Source organism: Gymnogyps californianus, chromosome 7 (genome assembly GCF_018139145.2).
Source record: "Gymnogyps californianus isolate 813 chromosome 7, ASM1813914v2, whole genome shotgun sequence".
Lineage (NCBI taxonomy): Eukaryota > Metazoa > Chordata > Aves > Accipitriformes > Cathartidae > Gymnogyps > Gymnogyps californianus.
This window is the reverse complement of record NC_059477.1, coordinates 43,735,992-43,759,617: the sequence shown is the minus strand read 5'-3', so window position 1 is coordinate 43,759,617 and position 23,626 is coordinate 43,735,992. Positions and strand designations below refer to the sequence as shown.

Here is a 23,626-nt window from a genome sequence, read left to right as displayed (position 1 = left end):
ACAGGGACAATAATGACAATGAATTTCATGTCTCCCAGTCATGAGCTGGGGATGCTTGACTGGGCTGACTTACACAATTAAATTGTTACAGGTACAGCAGGAGATGCAGTTATCATCTGCATGCTTTTGGGAAGGACGCCTCCAGCAAAAGGAAGAAGAGTGCTGCGGATGCGTGGTCCCTTTTGTTAGGAGCAAACAGCCGCTCCTGCAGGGACGCTTGTGCGGCTGCCCCCTTGGACAGAGGCAAAACTGGGTTAAAGATGCAAGCCATTTTAGGCTATTGATTTTATCCCTTCTGAAAACGATAAAAGAGCTCTGACGGATAAAGCACGGCGTGACTCGAGCCACCGTGCGCTGAGAAGCACTACAAGCAAACAGAGACCCAATGGATTTTATCAGAGAATTGGGAAGCACCGTTTGTAACGGATCCCCACTAGTGTTTATACTAATGCCAGCACGGAAAAATACTATCGCTTCTATAGGTTCAGCCGGAGACCTGCATTCCACTTTACATGCATTCCACTAGAGGCAGCCAGTATTACCTTTACAAGCCCTCTCGTAGCAGGCTGCCGATTTTCTTCAGGATTTCACATACAACCCTATTATGTAGAACATGGGACAAAATGTATTTGAAAGCAACAGGATATGGAGAACACGCACAGTATTTTCCAGGTTATACCTACAGTTAGTGTGCCTGCAAGGCTTCTCTCATTCATCCAGCTTCAATTTTGAAATACGAAGAAATATGGTTAGCTGTGTATTTCACCTATAGAAAGTCTTTTTAGTGACAAACTGTCTAAGAGTTTTTATACCCAGGGAAGGAAAAAAAGTTATACAGTTGTCTGCATCTGTAATAGGGTAATACCCCTATTACAGCTCAACATTCTCAAAATATTAATTTGTCAAATATGAATTATAAAGCTATAACATTTCATAATTCAGGACACACTCAAGTACTAGAAAAAATAGCTACAAGAGCCTAAATAAAAAAAAAGCATTTATTCCATTTTTGACAGCTTAATGAATGCCCTACTCTTTTGCATTGATTTTTGTGTGTATGTGTGCCTGTGTATGTGCATGTGTGCCTGGGAAGGATTTCTCATGGGGTTTGCTGTAAACAAGGAAAGCTAAATCCTCTGCCAAAGCTTCTTTTTCTACCTTTAAATAACCTCTATATTAAAATATTTCAGGAGAGAATATATAAAAAAATACTGAGAATGCAACAAATAAAGAACAATTACTTACATCGCAGCAAGTACGCTGAAAATTTGTAGAACAAGACATTAAACAATCTAATACCGTGATGTGGCAAAACAGTCACGGAAGTCATATATGTTAATTCCTGCTTTCACAAAATAGCAGTAAATTCAAAGAGCGGGGTCAACAAAGCCCTAAAATCTTAAATTCAAGACTGATTCCAGAACACAGATTTTCCTTACACACCTAAAGGCTCATCTTGCAATGCAAAATATGTTAACAAAAAAGTCTGCAAGCACCTACAGATAGAAAAATAATGCATCTTAAAAAGAATTGTGCCACTTAGAATTTCTAAACACTTTAAATTGAAATATTCTGGCTAGTTGGATCTCTGCTTTAATGTTTTTCCTAGTTCTTAACATAATGAACTATATGTAATTTAAATGGAGATTAACTCTTCCATTTAAAGTGCTTTAAAATAATTCTGCCTATGATCTTGAGATCTCAGCCCAGCTTCTCCATAGTGCCTCTTCTCCAGTTTTCCTTGAGCTACATAAGTGGAACTGACAGATCACTGCTCAGATAGCAGCCACGTTCTTCCCCCAAAATGTTGCCTTTTTGCTATTCAGGAGTATCCTAATACCAACAAATGCTAAATGAAGTCTGACATGTACCCCTAAGAAACAAACTTGTAAGTTGTGGCTTCAAAGAAAACCTTGAATAAATAGGACACATTGTGTACACCCAGGCTAACATCCAACATATGCTTTAGTTTCCTGATGCTGAGACAGAGCAAGAATAGCCTCTGGTGAAGTCTGTGATTTGCTATTGCTGGTACTTCCAACATTTATAATGTACCTTTTTTTTTTTTTTTTGCCTGTATAAACAATTTAAAAAATGTAATTAAGAAGACCACAGCAACATTTCAGAACACAACATATTCATGAATAATGGATTATTTGACATGCCACTAGTTTGATCAACAATTACAAAACAAAACAAAGAGCATTCCTGATCTTTCCTCTGCAAAAGAACATTGCCACCGATAAGTCATAACTGGACAGGTGGTTTTATCAAATAAAAAAGAAACCTACATAATGAATGTTTTTAATTCTTCCCTTTGGTGGTGGTGATCAACATGCCAAACAGTGAGATGCTGCTAGTAGGTGCTATTAACAACTACAGATACAAAGAAAGTATGATAGAGACAGGAATAGAGAAAAGCAAGAAAACAAGATAAAACTACATTTGACTGCACATATAGAATCAGTTAAGACACTCCATTCTTAAAAGGTCAATTTATTTATTCATTATTTAGGGAAGACAAAGAAGGGATGGACAGAGAAGATAAACATATGACCTACTTTAAGACACATATATATATATTTGCCGTTATTTAATGCTCTATTTTATGAGTAATCCTTCTGAAGAACTAAAAGGAGCTTAATTCAATCTTATCATCCCCTTCCTCACTTTAAGTTCAATTCCCTTTCCCTTTTGTCCTCCATTCCTCCGGATTTACAGCATGAAAGCATACCATGAAAATTCAAGTATAATAATTTACAAGATCTAAAGTGTGCTTGCTGAAACAGTATGACTTAAAACAAATTTACTGTGGACAGAACACAGGTTAATAGACCACGATGAAATAATTAAGGTGTTACAACACAACGTGAGCCCATCTACACCATGGGCCATAGGCTGACCTACAGAGGAGTCACTACAGACAAAATTTAGTTCTGAAATGTGGCATGTGAAGAATTGATTTAACATTGTAGTCGGAAAGTTTTTATTCTGGATTAGGTGCAGCCTCAGAGCACCCAAGTGTATATTATGAACTCACAAATTTGATACTTTAGTCCTTCAGAACCACTTTATTCTTCTAGGAAATTGAGGTTTGGTGGAGCTTTGAGAGTGTTTTTAATGTTTTCACTGCAAAACACCATTTCTTTAAATTCTGCATAAAAAGGTGGATAACTAAGCTGCAGTCTTATAAGGAAAGCAAAACAAGGCCAGATATACTAGCATGAACAAGTAGTTTCACTGGCAGCAAAACTTCAAGTCTATTTTTGATATCTCTCACCAAACTAGTCTGAGAGTTCTGCTAGCATTGCAGCTGTTCCTCTGAAGGAGAATTGTTAAGAGTCTCTGCCAGCTACCTGATTTTATGAAACTTGTCTGAATAAACAGAGAAATTACACAATCCTCTTTCTCCATTAAACTGCTCCTCAGTAATTTGTACATTCCCTTTTTTTCTTTTTTCTGTTTTACACTTCTTTGTTCCCAGTATGCAGAATGTGGGTTTGTTTCCTATTGCTTGGGAAGGCAACAAAACCATCAGAGACATCTCTCAGTCATTCAGAGTTCTGCACTGTATTGCTGCACAGATGTTTACCACTAAAAGACCACATGGTATCTTGGTGCTGAATATTTAGATTTATTGCAATACTGTTTAAAATAATTATTTGTCCAAGAAACTTGAAGACTAATTTTAAGGCTATCTTGTAAATGCATATCTTTGGAACGTTGGAATAGTAAATAGCTATGATACATCCACACTATTTATGTAATCAGAAAAAACTTCAATAGATTATAAATAGATTTCAAGTTATAGTGCTCTTATGAGAAGTGTAATTACAGTTAGGAGAACCACTTCGTTCTTCTTGCATGCTCCTGGGATCCCTTAAAACAGTCTAAGGGATAGCTTATGATAATGAAAAAATAAATCTGAATTACTTCTATGTACGCCATTTACAGTGGCTCTTGTTACAGTATACAAAAAACCCCACATAATCCCATAACAAATTTTGCTTCTGAATAACCTCTTATTTCCTCTAGACCTTAAAAATAAGATAGAGATGCAGTCTCCATCAGAGATAAGTAAAAATCAAGTCCATCCTTTAAATCTCACCCTACTCCCAAATAAGAACCTACACATATATATTCCTGCACATATGTATATATATTTTTTTCATTCTGCTGGGCTCTGCATGAGACAACTTGCAATTACCAACATATGCTTTTGCCAGAAGCCTCATAAATACTATCTGAGTCCAGTGTGTTTCGAGAGTCCCTCCTACTTCTTCCCAGTACAAAAACCCCTGTTGATAAGCTGATGAATAGTGTAAATGCAGTTCTAAAAAGGGAAAAGAACTGCCTTTATAATCAATTTTGTGTGAAGACCATTCTGGCTGCCAAAAGGTCAGAAACTACATCTTCAGGTAAAAACTAACTTGAACGGTACCACTACTGAAGTAAATCAGTATTTAAGCTATTTATTCTTTGGAGAGCTCCTCCAAGCCTGCAAGGAATCTATGGCTTTTTGCCCTATCCTGAACACATTTGACATTTTGATATTACCTAGCTGGCCCCATTACCAAGAAAGTTTTACCAAACTTTCTGTCTTGGAAGCGAAGTGGAAGAGGACTGGGGAAGGAGGAACACCAATCTAATTAAAAAACACATTGTGAAACAGCATACAAGTCTGCTCCAAAGAAAAGATATTCCATCTTCTAGATATGCCAACATAACCAAGTGCAGCAAGAAAGCAATTATGACAGTATACCCTGGTACTCCAGCTTAAGCAGTGAACTTTCCAGCACTTAGAATTTGTACAAGTTCAGTATTTTTTAAATACTGTTTGGGGATGTAACTTGCATGACATTAGGAAGTATTGAGATACAGCAGTTTGGATAAGCTCAAGACACCTGTACATCAACACAAGCGCTAATATTCCAGAGAAGCAAAGATTCTGTCAAGTAAGCCAACTAAACCTTCACCAGTTTTGTTTGAGACTGCCTTCTGTATCTGTAGAGTCTGAACGGACAGAGTTAAATTCTTTGCTTGGCAGATCCACTGCAGCACCTGTTGCTATACAGCTATGCTAGGGACTTACTACCAGACTTATTTCACAGAACAAGGCAAAGGCTTATCCATTCTTGCATTACAAAGAAGAGTGACACTCTCTCCAAAAGTGAATACACACGAACACTTTCGAACATGAAAACTGCTATTCCTAGGTGACTGCAATGAGTTCTATTAAATCATCATTCTATTTTGAATGAACATCAAAAGACTTCCAGAAAGCTTCTTTATTTTCTCCCACTCATACACTGAATTTGTGTAAGTGTTATACACAAACATACCTAAAACTAGTTGATACAATAGATTAAATAACTCGAGCTGGAGGCATTTTCCTCTCATGAATTTATAACCCTTTATTTAAAGGGGTTTTAACAGAAACCATTCATGTCTTATAGCAATCTCTAGTATTTGATTATAATTACAATGAATGCTTCCTTTGCAGAGCAACCGATTTTACTGGTGATACAAAAAGTAATTGATTCAGGCCTCATTCAACCCAGTGCAAGAACCACAACGAGCTGCCAGATCATCTAGATAGGTTTGAAGTTATTTGCACAGTGGAAGTGCTGCAGCAAACCATTTAACATCACCGGAATGATCACATTTTCTTGACTTAGGATACCTCAGAAGAAGTGTTCAGTCTGAGAAGTGTAGAGCAAAATCATGCACAGCTGGAAAATTGTAGGGAATCATCAGAACACTAGAATGCTTTTACATAACGCTATACCTGCTAGCCGAGAAAACCAATACATTCTCTCCTACATCCAGTAAGTTATTGTTGTGAGAAACATAACTTATTGTCCTGGTTTCGGCTGGGATAGAGTTAACTCTCTTCTTAGTAGCTGGTACAGTGCTGGGTTTTGGATTGAGTGTGAGAATACTGCTGATAACACTCTGATGTTTCAGTTGTTGCTAAGTAGCGCTTATCTTAAGCCAAGGACTTTTCAGTCTCCCATGCTCTGCCAGCAAGCAGGTGGGCAAGAAGCTGGGAGGGAGCATGGCCGGGGCAGCTGACCCCAACTAGCCAAAGGGATATTCCATACCATGGAACGTCATGCCTAGTATATAAGCAGGGGGGAATTGGCCAGGAGGGGTGGATTGCTGCTCAGGCATTGGTCAATGGGTGGTGAGCAATTGCATTGTGCATCACTTGTCTTTTCTTGGGTTTTATTTCTCCTTATTTTGTTATATTCCTTTTCATTACATTTATTATTATTATAGTTCATTATTATTATTATTGTCAGTATTATATTTTACTTTAGTTATTAAACGGTTCTTATCTCAGCCCATGAGTTTTACCTTCTTTCCCGATTCTCCTCCCCATCCCACTGGGAGCGGGGGACGGAGTGAGGGAGCTGCTGCGTGGTGCTTGGCTGCTGGCTGGGGTTAAACCATGACACTTATCTACCAAATTAATGCTTAAGATGCAAGCTGAATCCTTCAAGTTGTTGTTCTTCCCTCTAGAAAGTCAATGTACATGATCTACAGTTGCATACTTGTGTTCCTCCCCACTCAAAACACAGCACAATGTAATAATGAAAGCACAGAAAGGCAACATACCATCATAGTAGACAATGGCTCCAACAAGCTTGTCTTTGCGTAGCATTGGAAAGAGCTCCAAGGCTCTTGACTTGCTAAGGACATAACTACTTTTCAGACACTGACTTCCCGCCACGAGGTCATATAGTTTTATTCCAAACCAGTAGTATGGCAACTGCCACCATCTGCAGGAAAAAAAAATTCCCCATGAGGTGAAATTTAAAAAAAAAAAAAAAAAAAAAAAAAAAAAAAAAATTAAAAAAAATTAAAAGTGCATGCACACACTGTTATTGTAATATAGAACATGTTAAGTAACACAGTATGTTATATTACACCAGTTTTACTTTGTACCATCACACAAGTTCATGATATCACAATATAATGTAACTATGCAAGCACTTATGTATTGTTCGCTACTGTTTTCAACTGATCTACTCACTGCAGTTAGTCAAGCAGATTCAAGGCTTTATTTATTCTAGAATTAGGATCACAAACTGGCTTTTTGTACTTCAGTGTAAGGTGAGATATTAAAGCTATGTGTTGAGGGAAGGACCAGGCTGTGTGTGCAAGCTGAAAGGGCTCCTCAAATGCACATCTTGACTAATGCCTCCTGCACAAACACGACCAAATAAATGCAGTCGACCGCTGACCTACATGAGCTCCAGCTATTACAAGCCCCTTCTACTAAGACAGGAATAAAGCCATACACTAAGATCATTCAGCAAAAACTCACTGCTCTAAGTAGCCTGTTACAGTGAGTAACTGTTCTTACAGATCTAAAAACCTAACCCAAATCACTTAAAGTCTCATTCTCGTATGAGAAGCAAACTGTTCTCTCAATACCGAACTGTCATGCTCTGTGGAAGGCAAGTGCACTGAATCACTGCACTGAACACTGGTGGTTGCATGGACTAAACAGCACATTGCTAAGAACACTATGATAGCACGTGTTGAAGACAAGGATGTACTGGAAAGAATAAACAAGTAACATCCTGGGAATGAGAGTTCATTCCAGCTGCCAACTCCCCTCCTCACCCCTATTGGGGTGGTAGAAATGCACTGAACAGCTGAAGTCCAAGATGTGCTCCCAGACAGCAGTGATAGCTGCTTGGTGCCTGTCCTGGTTTCGGCTGGGATAGAGTTAACTCTCTTCTTAGTAGCTGGTACAGCGCTGGGTTTTGGATTTAGTGTGAGAATGATGTTGATAACACTCTGATGGTTTAGTTGTTGCTAAGTAGCGCTTATCTTAAGCCAAGGACTTTTCAGTCTCCCATGCTCTGCCAGCAAGCAGGTGTGCAAGAAGCTGGGAGGGAGCATGGCCGGGGCAGCTGACCCGAGCTAGCCAAAGGGGTATTCCATACCATGGAACGTCATGCCCAGTATATAAACCAGGGGGAGTTGGCCGGGAGGCGCGGATCGCGGCTCAGGAACTAACTGGGCATCGGTCAGCGGGTGGTGAGCAATTGCGTTGTGCACCACTGTTTTTTTCTCTCTCCCCCCCCCCCGCCCTTTTTTTGTTATATTCCTTTTCATTACTATTATTATATTTCATTATTACTACTGTTAGTATTATATTTTACTTTAGTTATTAAACTGTTCTTATCTCAACCCACGAGGGTTTTTTTTTTTCCCTTTCCTCCTCCTCACCCCACTGGGAGGGGAAAGGGGGAAGCGGCTGCGTGGTGCTTAGCTGCTGACTGGGGTTAAACCACGACAGTGCCATAAGAGAATGTCACGCTTCTACAATACAGCAACACCTCACCTCCTGGAGGACAAAGCTTGTGACAGGTTTAAAGACATGCTTGGAAAGAGACACCTGGAAACTTCTCCAGGGAAATAGCTTGCTTGTCAAAAGCAATGGTAAAGCAGAGATATTACAGCAGAGCTTACTTGTAAACAGGTAGCATTATTGGCAAAGGAGCTGATAGGTGAGGAGCAATTTCAAGCAGATTTGCACGCTCCTCAAGTGCTTCTTTCACCATCTTGTACTGAAAAATAGAAGTGTACGTGTGAATCCCACGTTACTCAATTTTGTCTCCGTGTGCAACATTTAATAAGAAACTGTTTATCAAAGCAAATACCTCACATAATTTTTACTGTTCTTTCAAAAACACGCTGAGATTTGCTGAAAAATTCAGAAAGTTAAGGAAAATGTTTCCCAAGAAAATTAAGTTTCACCAGTTTCGTTTTGGTGTCTTGGCAGGTCAGTTGAATAATTTTTCATTTGAACGTAAAGCGTAATAAGCCATGTTACTCCTAACTATGGGCAGGAGGCACTTAAGGAGGATTAGAACTCATCCCACAGTATAGCTTCTGTGCTGATTCCCACAATTAAATCCCATACTAACTCAGAGTTGCAAATGCAGAAGTGTTCTTCTCCAAATCAATCAATACGAATCAATACGAAGTTGTTCTTTGGCAAAAAAGAAGGTTGATTTCTGTAGCTGGATAAATGCACGTTTTATATATTTTTCCCTGAGAAGTCACTGTTTCTGTAGCAGTATTATAACCATTAAAACATACTTTAAGTTAGAGAGGTTTCAATGAGAGGACAAATCAATTTCTCAGAACAAGAATATCACGCTTCCACCAACACAAGAATACATAAAAGCATTTATATATAATCACTCGTTTACCGTATTTTCTTTCCCCATTCCAGAATAAACGGGACATCCACTCACTCCCCCAAATTCTGATCATGACAGGCAGGAAGCTCTTTTTATTCTGAAGTCAGCCCTGTCTCTGCCTTCCTTCCCCAAAATATACACAGTCTACAAGGTATGGCAATTAGATCGCCCATAAAAGAATTTAGCGAAAGGCAGCAGCACTGATTTCCCTAGTCTGGAAAGCTCAACTGGAGAAGACACTTTCTATGTACAGTGGCTGTGGAATACAACTGTCAAGTATTGAAAAAATAAAAAGGAGACTTGGATATAATTGGGATAGGGGAAGTGTCTACTAGCAATTTTTGCTTAACAACCAGCATAAACAATTACCTGCTCAAAATCCAACTTCATGATGGCCTTCTGAAGATATCTCACTCCACCATGGATCAATTTAGTACTCCTGCTGCTGGTCCCTGATGAGAAATCATCTCTTTCTAGAAGGGCTGTTTTTAGTCCTGTGTTACCAGAAAACCAAATTAACTTCTTAAATTACACAATTTGTATGTAATTCATTAAAGACACTTCTCTAGGGTAGAGACAATCACAAGAAAAATTACTCTGTACATGGATAAATTTGTATTCAAAGTGTAGTGCACTGTCTATATTGTAATGAAAAATTTTACTCTCCTTCCTAAGGGAAAAGTCAAAACAGAACTTAAACAGAAGCACATTAAAACCTGGATATTTCACAATAGAAAGGCATTACAGTACATTATAGGGGCCATGCTCCCTCAAGCAAATTATAGTTCGTATTCATGGCAGGGACAGAATATTTTCATGAATACTTTTAACTCTTTGCAGCAGAGCGCTCTAAACCTATCACGCTAACAATTTAAACGGCATACCAGAGAGGCAGACAACTGGCATCTTTGTCTGCTTGCCTACAGCCTGCTTAAGAGGTGCCCAAAGCCAGGAGAGAGCCAGCCATGGGCATCCTCACCGCTCAGGGAGAGCTCACCAGAGAACATGATGCACCCATACACGAAACATTAGTTACAAGATATTACTAAGTATTTCAGAAAAAAGGTTTCCTCAAAAACGCGCACGCATGTTCCCTGACACCGGCAGGCGCTGACAGTTTGACCAGCACAAGGAAGGGATAACCACATGGTTCACAGATGGTCACCCAAACCAGAACACAAAGTGCTTTATAACCAAACGTTATGATGCTTATCCTAACAAACACTTGGAACGAGGCTGGCACGTTTGTTGCACAAGTTGTGTTGCCAGTTACCCTGAAGGCCAGGAAAAAGCTTTCCATGGGTGAAGGCACACTGCTTCATACTGAAGTCGCTACAAAACCAGATACCCCAAAGCTGTCTACGCTATGGCCCCCATACAAGGGTAGTGCTGGCATCTTCTTCGTGAAGGAGACTAACATTGGGTTATGTGATGGAAGTTAGGTGAAGGGAAGAGTTGCAGGAAACAGATGATTAACAGAAGCCTTTTAATGACAAGATTCAGGCAACAGCCTGGCCACATCCTTTGGCACATACCTACAAGACAACCACCACTGACTTCCAAAATCCAGTGTAAGTAAAGCCAACCAAGATAAGCACCACAGGATAAGTACATGGCAATCTTTCACTTATAAAACGTATGTGGAAGGACAATCTCTGTTACAGAAGTTAGCATAACAGACCCCCTCCATCACTGGCAGAATTTTAAAGTTAGGCAGGCAAGGCAAAAAGTGAATTAAATGCAGTGATGTTGCTACCAAAACGAACAGCAACAATATGACGATGCATACCCAAGGAGAAGAGCATCATCTGCATTAGAAGTTACCCCTTGGGTCTTTCCTTCGCCCTCTTTGAGGGGTGCTTTATGTTATTGGTTGGTGAACATACATTTTAAAAGTTTTGGGAGACCAATAGATACTATGTCCTCAAAAAAAAAAAAAAATCTAATTATTACTGGTAACTTCCAAAGATCAGAGTAATTTATTTTTGTCAAATGTGACTGAAGATTAATGGATACAATCAGAAATAATTTGGCGAAGATATATCAAACACATGAAAAGCAAAATTTGTTGTTAAGCGAAGCAAACATAATAAAAGAGCAAGTTCCACGAATGAACAGCAACAATACACAATTCATTAACCAAATGCCTAGGAATATTTCACACTTCAGAAATCTACTGATATAATCAGAATATCTAGTAAAAGGATAAACAGAGATTACCTACAATAATTTCTGTATGCTTTACAACTGCATGTTCTACCACAATATAGCAGAGGCAGAAGTGAAAAGATCCCAAGTTATCTTTAATAATACATGAAAAAAATTAATAACCAGATTTGAGTTCGTATGTATCTACCAATGGTGCAGACCTTACTGCTTTATCGATTTCAAAATTATTGCATCTTCTGGACAAGTATTGTCCAAATCAAGCTACAAAACACTCCTGGAGTCAGGTTTGCCTCTTATTTCTGAGGTATATCTACAGGTTAAGGAACCTGAAGAACTTTATGGCTATCTACTATGTTTTACACTGTATTTTTTTTTCCATTTTACTTCCAAAACCAGAAACAAGGTCTACAAACACAGAAACTAAGGAAGGTTGGTTCTCTCTCTCATTGGCTGATTGTACTGAAAACAACTACTGAGAGAACACATTCCAAGACAAGCTTTTCTCGCAAATCTTTTACATAGCTTTTTGGATAAAAATATGATATTCTGGGGGAATACAGCATTTTAATAGAACAGGAGTTGATGCTACAGCCTCTCCATGCAGTACCCATGCATTCTCATCTCTGTATCTGAAGATCTATTTTCATTAAACTTGTAAAATGACTTATTCTCTTTGAGAACTGTCAAATTTGATTAGAACCTGCTGGCCAATTTCAAAGTTACTGCGTGAGGTGGATAACACAGACAGAATGGGCATTAGTGTCCTGCTTTCTCACCCCCTGAACAGAGTTTTTCACGTCTGACCAACTGCACGAGCTACTGGACAACAACTAACTGTCACCACACACATTCTCATCCTCCTGAAAAAGTCAGGTAAAAAGCATTAGCTTAAACTCATTTTACCTTGAGCTTTCCCTAAGTTAAGGATACTCATAAAGTTAACATCAATTGTGCTGCTTCTAGTAGCTTCTTAAACCAGTTACACAGCTAATCCCCCAGAAGAGGGGAAATGAGAGCACAGATCTACTGTATGTACCTTCAGACTGAATGGTACTAGCACCTTTCACTGAAAATCCAAACAGACTGCTCCAAACCTCCAATATACTAAGCAGCTACAATGCATTAGCAGAAGTTACAGATATCTCGTGTTATAAGAGATACGAGCTGGAGAGCCACTGTGCCTCATCTAGAATTCATGCTTGGCCCTTCAAAATAGTTGCTAGAAGTGCTGTGCAAGTCTTGTCTTCTCTTTGCTGCAGATATTCTCCTGCACAAACAAGTGAAATGTGACTACAGATAAACTCACTAAGTAAGGAACAACAGAGAATGAGAAGTCCATCCAAGAGCATCCAGCAAAAAGGTTTGTTAGACAACTGCATACAAGCACCTAGACAATAAAGACTCTCCTGAAACAACAAAATGCAATGACATTTTTTCTTCATTTTAGCTTCTGAGAACAGAAGAAGTTTTATAACCAGGCATTCGGAGTACACCTTCTCTATCTTCAAGTACTTTTGAAAAGCCAATCTGATAAATTTATTATAAACCTGTAATCCAAGAATAAGAATGCAATTAAATTTTCGAGCCTTACCTCTAGTGACTGCATCTAAAGCACAGCCACATCCTGTTGCTCCTCCGCCTATAACAAGGACATCAAATTCACCTGTGGTTTGCAGTGCCAAAATTTGTTGCTCTCTTGTGGGGAAATGGCTTTTTATTGGAACAGTCACAGCTTCTGCAGCTTGAACATGCACAAAGGTACCCTACAAAGATTAAAAACAACACATGAGGATCTGTATTTATTGTGTATACACACACATATGTGTACACATACACACACACAACACCAAATCACAGTATTTTCTATAACCATAAAGGTAAACGCAAATATTCCCAGTCACTTTACCTATATTTAATAATAACATTGTATTAAAACATTATGGAGCAACAAACAGTACTAAAACCATAAAAGGTTAGCACACATTTACTTCATCTTGCCTACTTCAATATAATGCTGTACTCAAGTGCTACTACCTATATTAATTACATACAGGAATAGTCTTCTGCTATGTCAAATGTTACAGGGTGCTTGGGAAGTATTTCAATAAACAGACACGTGGTTAGGCTCTCAACTCTCTACCAAAAAAATTCATCAAAGCAAAGGACTTAAAGATGAATGTACATTTTATATTGTAACATTGATTACTTGTTGCAGTGGCATTAATCTAAGCTCAAACTTGATCAGGTTCACGAGATGATGTGGTTTACTGTTAAATATAGTATACTAAAACACCAAAGAAACACTATTTCCATATCCTTTTTGAAAATCTTCTATGCAAAGCAATTTATACCCTACAGCATGCTAAAATACAACTTTTCCTTAAAGTGACAAAACTTAATGATGTGGCAGTTTCCAGGCAAGTTCAGATTTTACTGGAATGGCTTTGAGAATCTCTCTAGTACTCTGCCTGATACTCCACGAGCCAGCACTGCTCTCCATTTAGTGACTGTGGTGAGAAAGGCTGACATGCTTGCTCAGTCAACTAATATGGACCACGGTTTAAATTTTAAGGTTTTAACTAGTTTCTGAAGGCTCTCTTCTGTTAACATTAATTTTTAAATTTAATTAATTAATTTGCTTTCAGCTCCAGCTTTGCTTTTTGTTCCAGCTCTTTACCTCCCAGATTTTCTTCATTCACCATTGTCTCTCATTCTGCACAAAACTAGACAGTGAATTTCTCTCACCACTATTTTTTAAGACCCGAAGGAGCCACCTTTTCCATAACAGAGTAATCCCTTGTATGTAAGTGTACCTAGCAGACAAAGCACCTGCATTTACAATATAAGAAGAGTAAGTCGAGGTACTGGCCACCGAGCCAGAACACCCACAGCACATCCCAGCTCGACAGCAGACCCCACCATGGCCTTGGGAACATCACTCGAGCCAGCTCTTTCAGAAATAACCAGATTTTGGTGCTCTGAATTTTGTTTGATTGAGAGGAGTGCTTTTATTAGTACCTAGCATTTCCAAAGGAACTGTTTTAACCACTACTGATTTGAAATACATATGTGAAAACAAATAAATGCCTACACTACCCAGACAAGGAGGCCAGGACAGAAGAACTAATTGACTGATTCAGAATGGATCAAAACAAACAAACAGGAAATTAAGAATTAACATTTTCAAAGTTTCCTGAAAATCAGAAACACTTTCAACACAAGAAAAATCTGTTTAAACCCTACAGTCTAAGGTCTGAGCATGATCCAGTCTTTACTCCAAATGGCAGACTTAACTGATGTAAAATAGCTTGTGTCCAGATCTCCTAGACACGAAAGAGTAAGCTAACACAAATTCAAGTGACAAAACACAAAATACTACTTTCTTATTATCATCTAAAACAATTCGTCAGATCTCTTTCCATCCACTGCTTACAATGTGCAAGGAAGCTCTCTCATTTAAGTTTTTATTTCCAAACATTCCTTGAATAGACTGAACTAGGCAAGTTGTTCAGTTATTTCTATGATTTATTGCTTATTGCACTGTTAACAGGGAATTACAATTGCCACAGAAATAGCTCCTAAGCCCAGTCCCACGCTGCAAACACACCATCACAAGCACCGGTTATGCTGCCTCGGTGTTTTATCGTTGCTCAGCCCACATGTGGAGTTTACCAGGTAGACGCTCCTAGATCACTGTGGTTATGAAAAGCTCTCTGCTAATATAAGCCAACTCCAGGTTTTAGGAACTCCAGCCACCTTCCCCGGCATTTGCAATGGGGATGGAATATACACCTGCCATATTAAAGTAGCTTGACTGACAAAAGGTAACTCAGTCACTTGCCACCATCTGTTCACATGAGCAGCCGAACGGGTTTCCGTGAGTAGCTACCCAAACGGTGGAGGTCCTCTTTAGCAAGCAATTCACTGGTTGTCATAGAGCTCTGTAAGTAGACCTTATGTTAACGGTAAAAGCGATTCTTGCAACACATCCACTGTAAATTAACAGCCAATCCAGCCATGCACAAGAAGCCTGAACTCAGATTATATGGTGCATACATCGTAAATATTTTTGTTCAAAGTTATTTGCTCATTCTTCAGCAGTATCATGATTGAAATGCGCTATTTCTCAATGTTCCTATCACTACTACACAACTGAAAATAAAATCTAATAACTAGTAGCCATGTCTAAAGGAAGTGCATATTCAAAAGATAATTAATGATCAAGTTCATCCTGTAATCATGGATTATATTGACTACAATGCAAGTAGCTCACGCAAATCATTTAGGATAGCAGCAATCACTTTCATTCCACGTGTGTTACAATTCAATCAATAAGGAAAGTTGGACTAGAGAAAGAGTGCTTCACTTTATATTAAGGATTCACATCTTCCCAGAAATAAAGTGAAAATTAAGATTTAAAACAACCGAAGTTTGGCAAATTATGACTCAAGCTATAGTATTACCACTGTTTTTTCCCAAGCGTGGTGCTTGTGGTTTCCGCTGGGGTCACCTCCAGCCCACCCGGCCCCGGTCCAGCAAGCGCTTGGGCACGGGCTCACCTCCAGGCGCACGAGCAGCTGCATTAAGCACTCAACCAACTGTGGCCCAGGCTTAGTCACCGACTACAAATGCACAGTAACGAAAGGTCTCCTAATTAGAAGCTTGTTTAAACCCACCGCAACCCTCAAATAGAGACGTACGCGCTGCCAGCCCCAGGAGTTCAAGGAGTTACGAGCTGCACACAGACAGCGGAGAGGTTGAGTCAAAGTGAAGCAGAGAGGTGAATGTTGATGAGCCTCCCAATTACAGTCTCCCCTCGCTCTCACGTGTTTACATACCAACATGTGGCAGCTGGCAAAGATCACCAGATGAGGTACAAAGTTTTGGCTCTTCAGAGAAACTCAGCTTCCACGTTATTCTTCTGACCAATGAATTCTGTACATTCCCACCTCCTCTTGCCTCTTGCCCCACTCTCTCCCCAGCCTACTCGTCTCTAGCAGTGCTAAAACCTTTTCTATCCCCCGAAGTATGGTAGAACCTTTTATATCCCTAAAGTACGGTACACTGACGCAGTTCCAGAACGCGTTTTTCCAGGGAGCGACGGACACGAGGAGGGAGACACTGAGAGGATCCAGCCGTTCCTGCCTTCACTCCTTCCTCCGTGGCTGTAAAGACGAGCCTCCTGCCCCTGTGCTTCTGCAGGGGTTTGCTGTGACCCCTCTGACCGCCTCCGGCTGCGGCTCGGCACAGCTTCCCCTCCCGAAAGGGGACGAGAAAGCAGCGCATGAAAGGTTTTTCCCCTTGAATACCTGAAAACTGCAACAACACTGCAGCTTTCTGGGTTGCATAGCAAGTGTTACTGTCCAGCTTCCTACGTGGTCTCTGTTTTTTCCTTGGTAAGCTGTTGCATTAAGCATGCTTTTTAGTGCTGTATCATTACAGAGAGTACAGACAGACAGCTGATGGCAATTTCCTAGCTTCCCTAAATATCACCCTGTGACTTGGAGACAACAGCAACAAGAAGGAAATTGCGAAGTCCAAAAACACCCATGGCTTAGTCTTGCATGTGTTTTGGTTAATCAAGTTCAGCTACATATGCTCAACTTCCTTAAACTTTAAAAGAGTGAAAATCCCCATCTCAAAATTAGTTTCACACTATGTTTCCAGACATGCCTTCTTCAGCAAAACAAGTGACTATTTTCAAAGTGTACAACTTAACTTTGGGAAAATAAAAGGAGAGAAGAAAAAAAAAAAATTCAGAGTTCAGGAAGTACTAGCATCATTTGGTTTTGACTGTATTTTTTGTTTTGTTTTTAAACACATTATGTACAACAAATGGCCTACAGTAAAACACAGACCAGAGTCCCAAGCAGATAGCCACTGGTATAGCAAGAGCATAGAGATTAGCACTGAAATATAAGGAAAGTGATTAGTGCACTAGGAATTGATACAGATACGATTCATCTTGCTGTCAATTAAATGCGAGAGTGAAGAAAAGCTGCATACAGGGATTCCATCTGCAATAACGTGATTAGTTTGGCAGTGAACAAGTATGTTTACTGAAATAAGCAATTGCTGTTTATATCTACAATTTCTCAGGCAAGAGTTCCTTGAATGGTTTTGATTACACTCTTAGCAAGAAGAAATTTAGTTTGGCAGTTTGAATTTAATCATGAAGTTATAAAGTGATCTAGTAATCCATAAGCAAGCATTCTTGTTAATTTGCTAATGTAAATCTCCAGGTAGGTTTGCAGAGTCAAATTCATCATCCTTACTCATTTTTAAAAAAAAAAAAAAAAAAAAAAAAGGAAGTAATTAAAAAACCCCAAAGCAGGCCCTGATGCATTATCATATTATCACACCCTGTTGGATTCACCTTGATGAGCAATTCCTACTGACCAACAATGTACTTACACACCAGAAAGAGAGAAGGATTGTCTGGTGGGCTTGGTTAGGAAATGACAGCAATCTCTTACAACTCCAAAACAAAGCAGTGGTTTCTCCCTGTCGTGGTTTAACCCCAGTCAGTAACTCAGCACCACGCAGCTGCTTTGCCCTCCCCCTTCCCAGTGGGGTGAGGAGGAGGAAAGGGAAAAAAAGTAAAACTTGTGGGTTGAGATAAGAACAGTGTAATAACTAAAGTAAAATACAATACTAACAATAGTAATAATGAAATATAATAGTAATAATAGTAATGAAAAGGAATATAATAAAAAGGGGGGGGGGGTGGAACCAGTGATGCACAATGCAATTGCTCACCACCCGCTGACCGATGCCCAGTTAGTTCCCGAGCCGCGATCCGTGCCTCCCGGCCAACTCCCCCCAGTTTATATACTGGGCATGACGTTCCATGGTATGGAATAGCCCTTTGGCTAGTTGGGGTCAGCTGCCCCGGCCATGCTCCCTCCCAGCTTCTTGTGCCCCTGCTTGCTGGCAGAGCATGGGAAACTGAAAAGTCCTTGGCTTAAGATAAGCGCTACTTAGCAACAACTAAAACATCAGAGTGTTATCAACATCATTCTCACACTAAATCCAAAACACAGCACTGTACCAGCTACCAAGAAGAAAGTTAACTCTGTCCCAGCTGAAACTAGGACGTTCCCTTAATGATTACGGGGGCCAGGGGGAACCATCAGTGGTCTCCAGTTCAAACTTGGCACATCAAAGAATACCCACATCATATCTAGTACTAGCCCACTTGGTTCGATGCATTAAAATAAAGGCAGAAAAAGCAAGAATGCAGCAATTCAGTCAGCATCTACAGGAAGCAAGAGAAACTAGTATTTCCACTTCTCTATCACCATTAGCGTTAGAAGCACTGGTGAAACAGCTAGCAAAGGCTGGCTGTATCACCTTTCCCATTCAGGTATCTGAATATTTGAGGCCAAATCAATCAATTATGTACATAGCCTGTGTATTTTATGTCTCAGTGGGATCCAACTTCATCTCAGATGCAATTCTTCTTTTCAGGAGCTCGTGATTGGTAGTCAATGTAGCGTACATGGATTTGAGAGTTCCTGTATTGTTTAAGATGAAATTCATTTACAGTGGTAGCACTGAAAAAAAAAAAAGTAAGAGTCTATGCACACTTTTGCTTTACCCAAAAACAGTTTAGGAGGGACTAGTTTCTTCAGACCTCTGCACTACCTGCTGTGAAGAGTTCCCCAGCTGTCTCCTGTTCTCTGGAAAAGGGTTTTTCTTTTTAATCTCACTAAAAGCCTTGTTGTCAGACTTACGCATTTGCCCTCCGCAGCCTAAGTCAGTAAGGCTGCACAGAAAGCTTGACCATCTTCCTTAAGCGTAATGGTTATTCAAGATGGAAGAACCACTCCTGTGTGTTTACTGAAAAAGGTTTTGCTTGAATTAGTGTCATTCCTACTTACTCCCTTACACGTAGCATTAAGCTAAACCAGCTTATTAATTCAGTAAATATCCCAATGATCAGGTTACTATAAAAGACACAGAAGAAGTGCAATATTAATCTATCAGCTTATGAGTTAAACTCAACAACAGTTCTGTCATGTCAACATGTGTTCCCATCCTCCCTTTGCTCAGCAGGAACGGTGTGTTGTCAAAAAACCCAACACACGACAAGGGCAATTTGCTAAACTGCTCGTATGCCTGCATATGCCATACGTAGATATATATTCTCAGGTTGTATCGCCTCAATTGCTGTTGCAGAAATGTGCTCCAAAATGTCAGCACACGTGTGTGTGTGTGTGTGTGTGTGTGTGTATAAAAATAAGTTGGGATAAAAATCTTGAAAACCAGGACAGATCTGAATCAATGGAGTGTTTTATTTCCAAGGTGTAAACACTTTACAGCTGTTTCCATACAGACAAGGTTAACCGTGCTAACTGTGCCATTCTCCTCACAGTCAGGCTTTGACTCTCAAACCTAGCAAGGACAATTTAAATTTCAGCTTCGGAAATTGCCAGTACTCATCCCTTTTAGTAGATGAACCACTCACTAGTATGCTTGACTAGCAAATCCAAATGACCTCCCACCCATTCGCAAGGGCTAGAACTGTACCACCCTTCAGCTTCTCCCTTGGAATTACCTGGGACAGCCACGTTTCACAGAAACATCGAACGCCAGCTGAGTGAACATGGAAAACAAAGAAAGACAGATCAACTAGGCTGTGTGTTCAGGATTATTAGCCAGCCGAGGTCTTTATTCTGTAACTGGGTGCCCCTAATTCCACAATGCTAGCCACAGCACAGACATCCAGTCACTGAGCGAAGCAATACGAACGTGGGTAAAAAAACCGAGCATTTTATTTCTGTCTTATTATGTGATGGATTCTGTTCTTGAAATAACAACAGATTTCCTACAATGTGTAGCCAATTAGTGCACATCTTGGGGCAATATCCTTCTCTGGCAAAGGAAGACAAGATCTTTGCCCTAGCATATATTTGATTGGCAGGCATTATTAAAAAGAGGACACTTGGGCTGGGGGACATGCCCACAGCTTAGATATGTCAACACGACAAATGGACTGTCCTCCTTTGTGTCAATCCCTCCAGTGATGTTCCACCTGCTGCCCTATATTAGGTGTTTAAGGCAGCAGCTTTAAGGGACATCACGTGGGAAATGTGCAAGTTAGTACAACATGAAAACAACATGCTGTTCACTTGACAGATCCATTTGCTTACACATATGCTGGAAATTTTCAGATCCTTTGTAGACTGATCCTACACAATAGGTTCAGAAACTGGGGGACAAGCAGTTATTTCATTTTGACACCATGATCACCTTCTGTAAAACTCTGGTTTTTAATCTGTCTCTGGACATTCATAATGGCCATCCAATGGCCGTCCACTCCCAGAAAAATGGGAATTCCCTGAATTCTGGAATACTGCATATACAACAAGTGAGCTATCCAGATCACTTTCCCTTCCAACTCCTTCTCTTATTTAACAGTCCTAAAATTTGAAGCTGCTATATCTGACAGTAATGAAGCCAGATTGTAAAATCCTGTGATAAGGACTCCAGAGAGAGTTAGAAACAGTATTATCAGCTAGGTGCAAGACAGGCAGCCCAATGGGAAGCTCACTTTAAATGCTAGGCTTTATTTTCTGCAACATTTTTTCTGAAGCCATAAGGATCCTGGCTTATCCACTTTCCAGCTAGGTTCCCCAGAAATGACTCATCTCATTTGCTTTACCAACACCTCAGCTGCTACTCCTCCTCTCCATAGAAACAGCCAGAAGATTCAGATTATCATTTATTCAGACGTAATACGCACCTTCATGGAGCTCAGTGAAGACTGCCTCCCATCACCCACTGTTTTACCTTCAACTAGACCATTAAGATCCACTTCTGTTCCTATTTTCAGTTTGCCCAATTTGAATGGCAACTTATGGTAAATGTGTGGTAACTAAAGCAGTTCACAGAGTAACAGCTTGTCTAGATAAAGAGCTGACTGATTATATTTCTAAGGTGAGAAGCAGAAAACACCACACAAAATGAGCACCTGCTCACCTAGCTGCTCAGACTGACACCATCTCAAAGGAGGGAGGAGGCAGTTCCTTGGGCTTAAGATTTTTCCAAACCCAGACTGAAGCAAATCAGGCCAGAGCTCTGACTACACCTACTTCAACCATTTTACGGAACACTGGTGGCAAGTATTTTTGGCCAAATGCGAGGTGCCAGCCCCACAGCCCACATTTAACACAAGATCAGAAGACACATTCCCTCATACGCATCTACTAAGCCCAGACATGGTTATTTTATACAACACAGTACAACTGCATTAAAACAACAGGCCTTTATTTGCTTTAAGAAAAAGAGTAGCTGTTGATCCACACCAGCTCTGCCTAAAACCAGTCCACAACTCATGTTCCTTTTCCTGATTTCTCCTTGGCTTCTGCATCAAGAAGCGAGTTAAAGAGCATGGCAACTGACTCTACTGTGAGGAGCAGATATGCCAATGACATTTATTTTCTACAACAGCAAGAATCAATACACAAATTGACACCGGAATCTACTGCACCTCTTTCTGCTACCACTACTTTACTTTATCAGTAAGTCTCCAACATCATCCTTCATTGCTGAGGGAATTTATTCTGTCTGTGTGCCTTAGTTACCTGGAAGACGGCACTGAAGTATGCCTCGAGCTTACCCATGTCTAGGCTGTGCCCACCCAGATAGAGGCCAATGCCCACCAGAAACAACAGGAGCCTCACCATTGACTTCTTTGGCACAGATCCTATCCTCAAACAGTTTTCAGCTTTTTGAACTGAACAAGAGCTGGCACCATGACTGTTTTGAAGCTGAGATTTTCAGAAATAGTGCTAGTGGTTTCGCTTCAGGCTTCTCAGTTTGAAAATACTGTCCAAACTCTACTTAATGCTTATACTTCAATCGGTACTTTCCACTCCTGCGACTAAGTAAAATCCGTAGTAGTACACAAAGGTCATTTTTTAAACATGAAAAATGATTTACAAGAATCACACTTCCCCACTGGTTAAAGACCTACAATAGCAAAACATCGTTTAATGCCATCCTCCAGATTAGCACCTACCAAATCAAGCTGAGAGGCTCTTGGCATTCCTTTCCAAACAAAACTATTCATATAAGCCTAACATACGCTCAAACAGATTTTAAGTTTCATATTTTATCAGAAATCATAATTAATACTTACGTGTTTGTTTCTATACTGAGAAAATTGAGAGAGGCCAAAAACTGTTGCTATGGCACCTCCTCCAATGAGAGCAGTTCCTTTCACTGCCTTCTGAAATGCCATTTTTTACTGTAAGAAAAGAAGATAAAAATTAATAGGCAGTTTTACCATGTTAGAATCTAGGCTACACAGAATAGACCATTTGTAGAAACTAATGACAATGTTGTGACAAGTTGAAACTTAGGGTAGCAATATATTAATTAGCGATCTTCATTGCAATATTAGTAATCTCTAAACAAAGTCTAGACAGAGGCAAGCAAGAGTGCTCTGGCAGTTGCTGTGAAAGCTGAACGACAAAAGAGTATTTAGATATACAAGTAGATACGTACACACACCCCCCATTTAAACTCTAAGTAGTCGTATATGTGACAAGTGCTTACAATACTGTGGCAAAAGCAGAACAAGAACACCCTGTCATCAGCCAGATGGCCACCAAATCCATACCACAACAGCTGATCTGCTTGACAAGATCACCTTTAGCTACCCTCCTGTCCCATCGAACTATTTCTGTAATCACATTTGCCTAACAGCACTCCATCTTGTTTTCCAGCAGGAATTATGATCCCTGTATCCACTGTATACCAGCAAAGCTTGTCCTACCCGGGAATGGTGGAGAAGTGATCCACTGCTAGTCAGGAAGCAGGTCCTTCAGTGAGAAGCAGCAGCAGAGACAGTGGACAAGACTGAGCGGCTTGAAATAAGTGCAGAACTTTATCATCTAGCTACAGAGGGTTTAAAACTAGCCCTATGTGGGTCAGGCAAATTCTTAAAAGACCCAGTGTTCAGATACTGAATGAAAAATTTGCATGGAACTGACCTGAATCTTAAGCAGGCACAACCTAATCCATCTTCCCCGGACCGCGGCAGCTCGCATCGCATTAGAAACAACATACATCACGTTTGAAGGACTCCCGTCAGCGCTCCAAGCCCTCCAATTACGAAGACATCTTTGTCCAAGCCCCAGATTCACCCAGCAGTCTCCATACAAGAGATTTAGCACCGTTAAGGCTTAAAGCAGAAGCAGGCAACGTGTACAGCCCCGTGC

General features: G+C 40.1%; 1 protein-coding gene across 1 annotated transcript in view; it reads right to left on the bottom strand.

The window, feature by feature from the left end:
- GPD2 (glycerol-3-phosphate dehydrogenase 2) overlaps positions 1-22,644 on the bottom strand; it is a 50,655-nt gene extending 28,011 nt beyond the window's left edge. The window contains exons 1-5 of the mRNA XM_050899546.1: positions 22,543-22,644; positions 12,988-13,159; positions 9,597-9,721; positions 8,491-8,588; positions 6,622-6,785 (exon numbers count right to left, since the gene is read on the bottom strand). Coding sequence (XP_050755503.1) covers positions 6,622-6,785; positions 8,491-8,588; positions 9,597-9,721; positions 12,988-13,159; positions 22,543-22,644 — 661 coding nt within the window. The remainder of the gene's footprint in view (positions 1-6,621; positions 6,786-8,490; positions 8,589-9,596; positions 9,722-12,987; positions 13,160-22,542) is intronic.
- Positions 22,645-23,626: the final 982 nt, after the last annotated feature.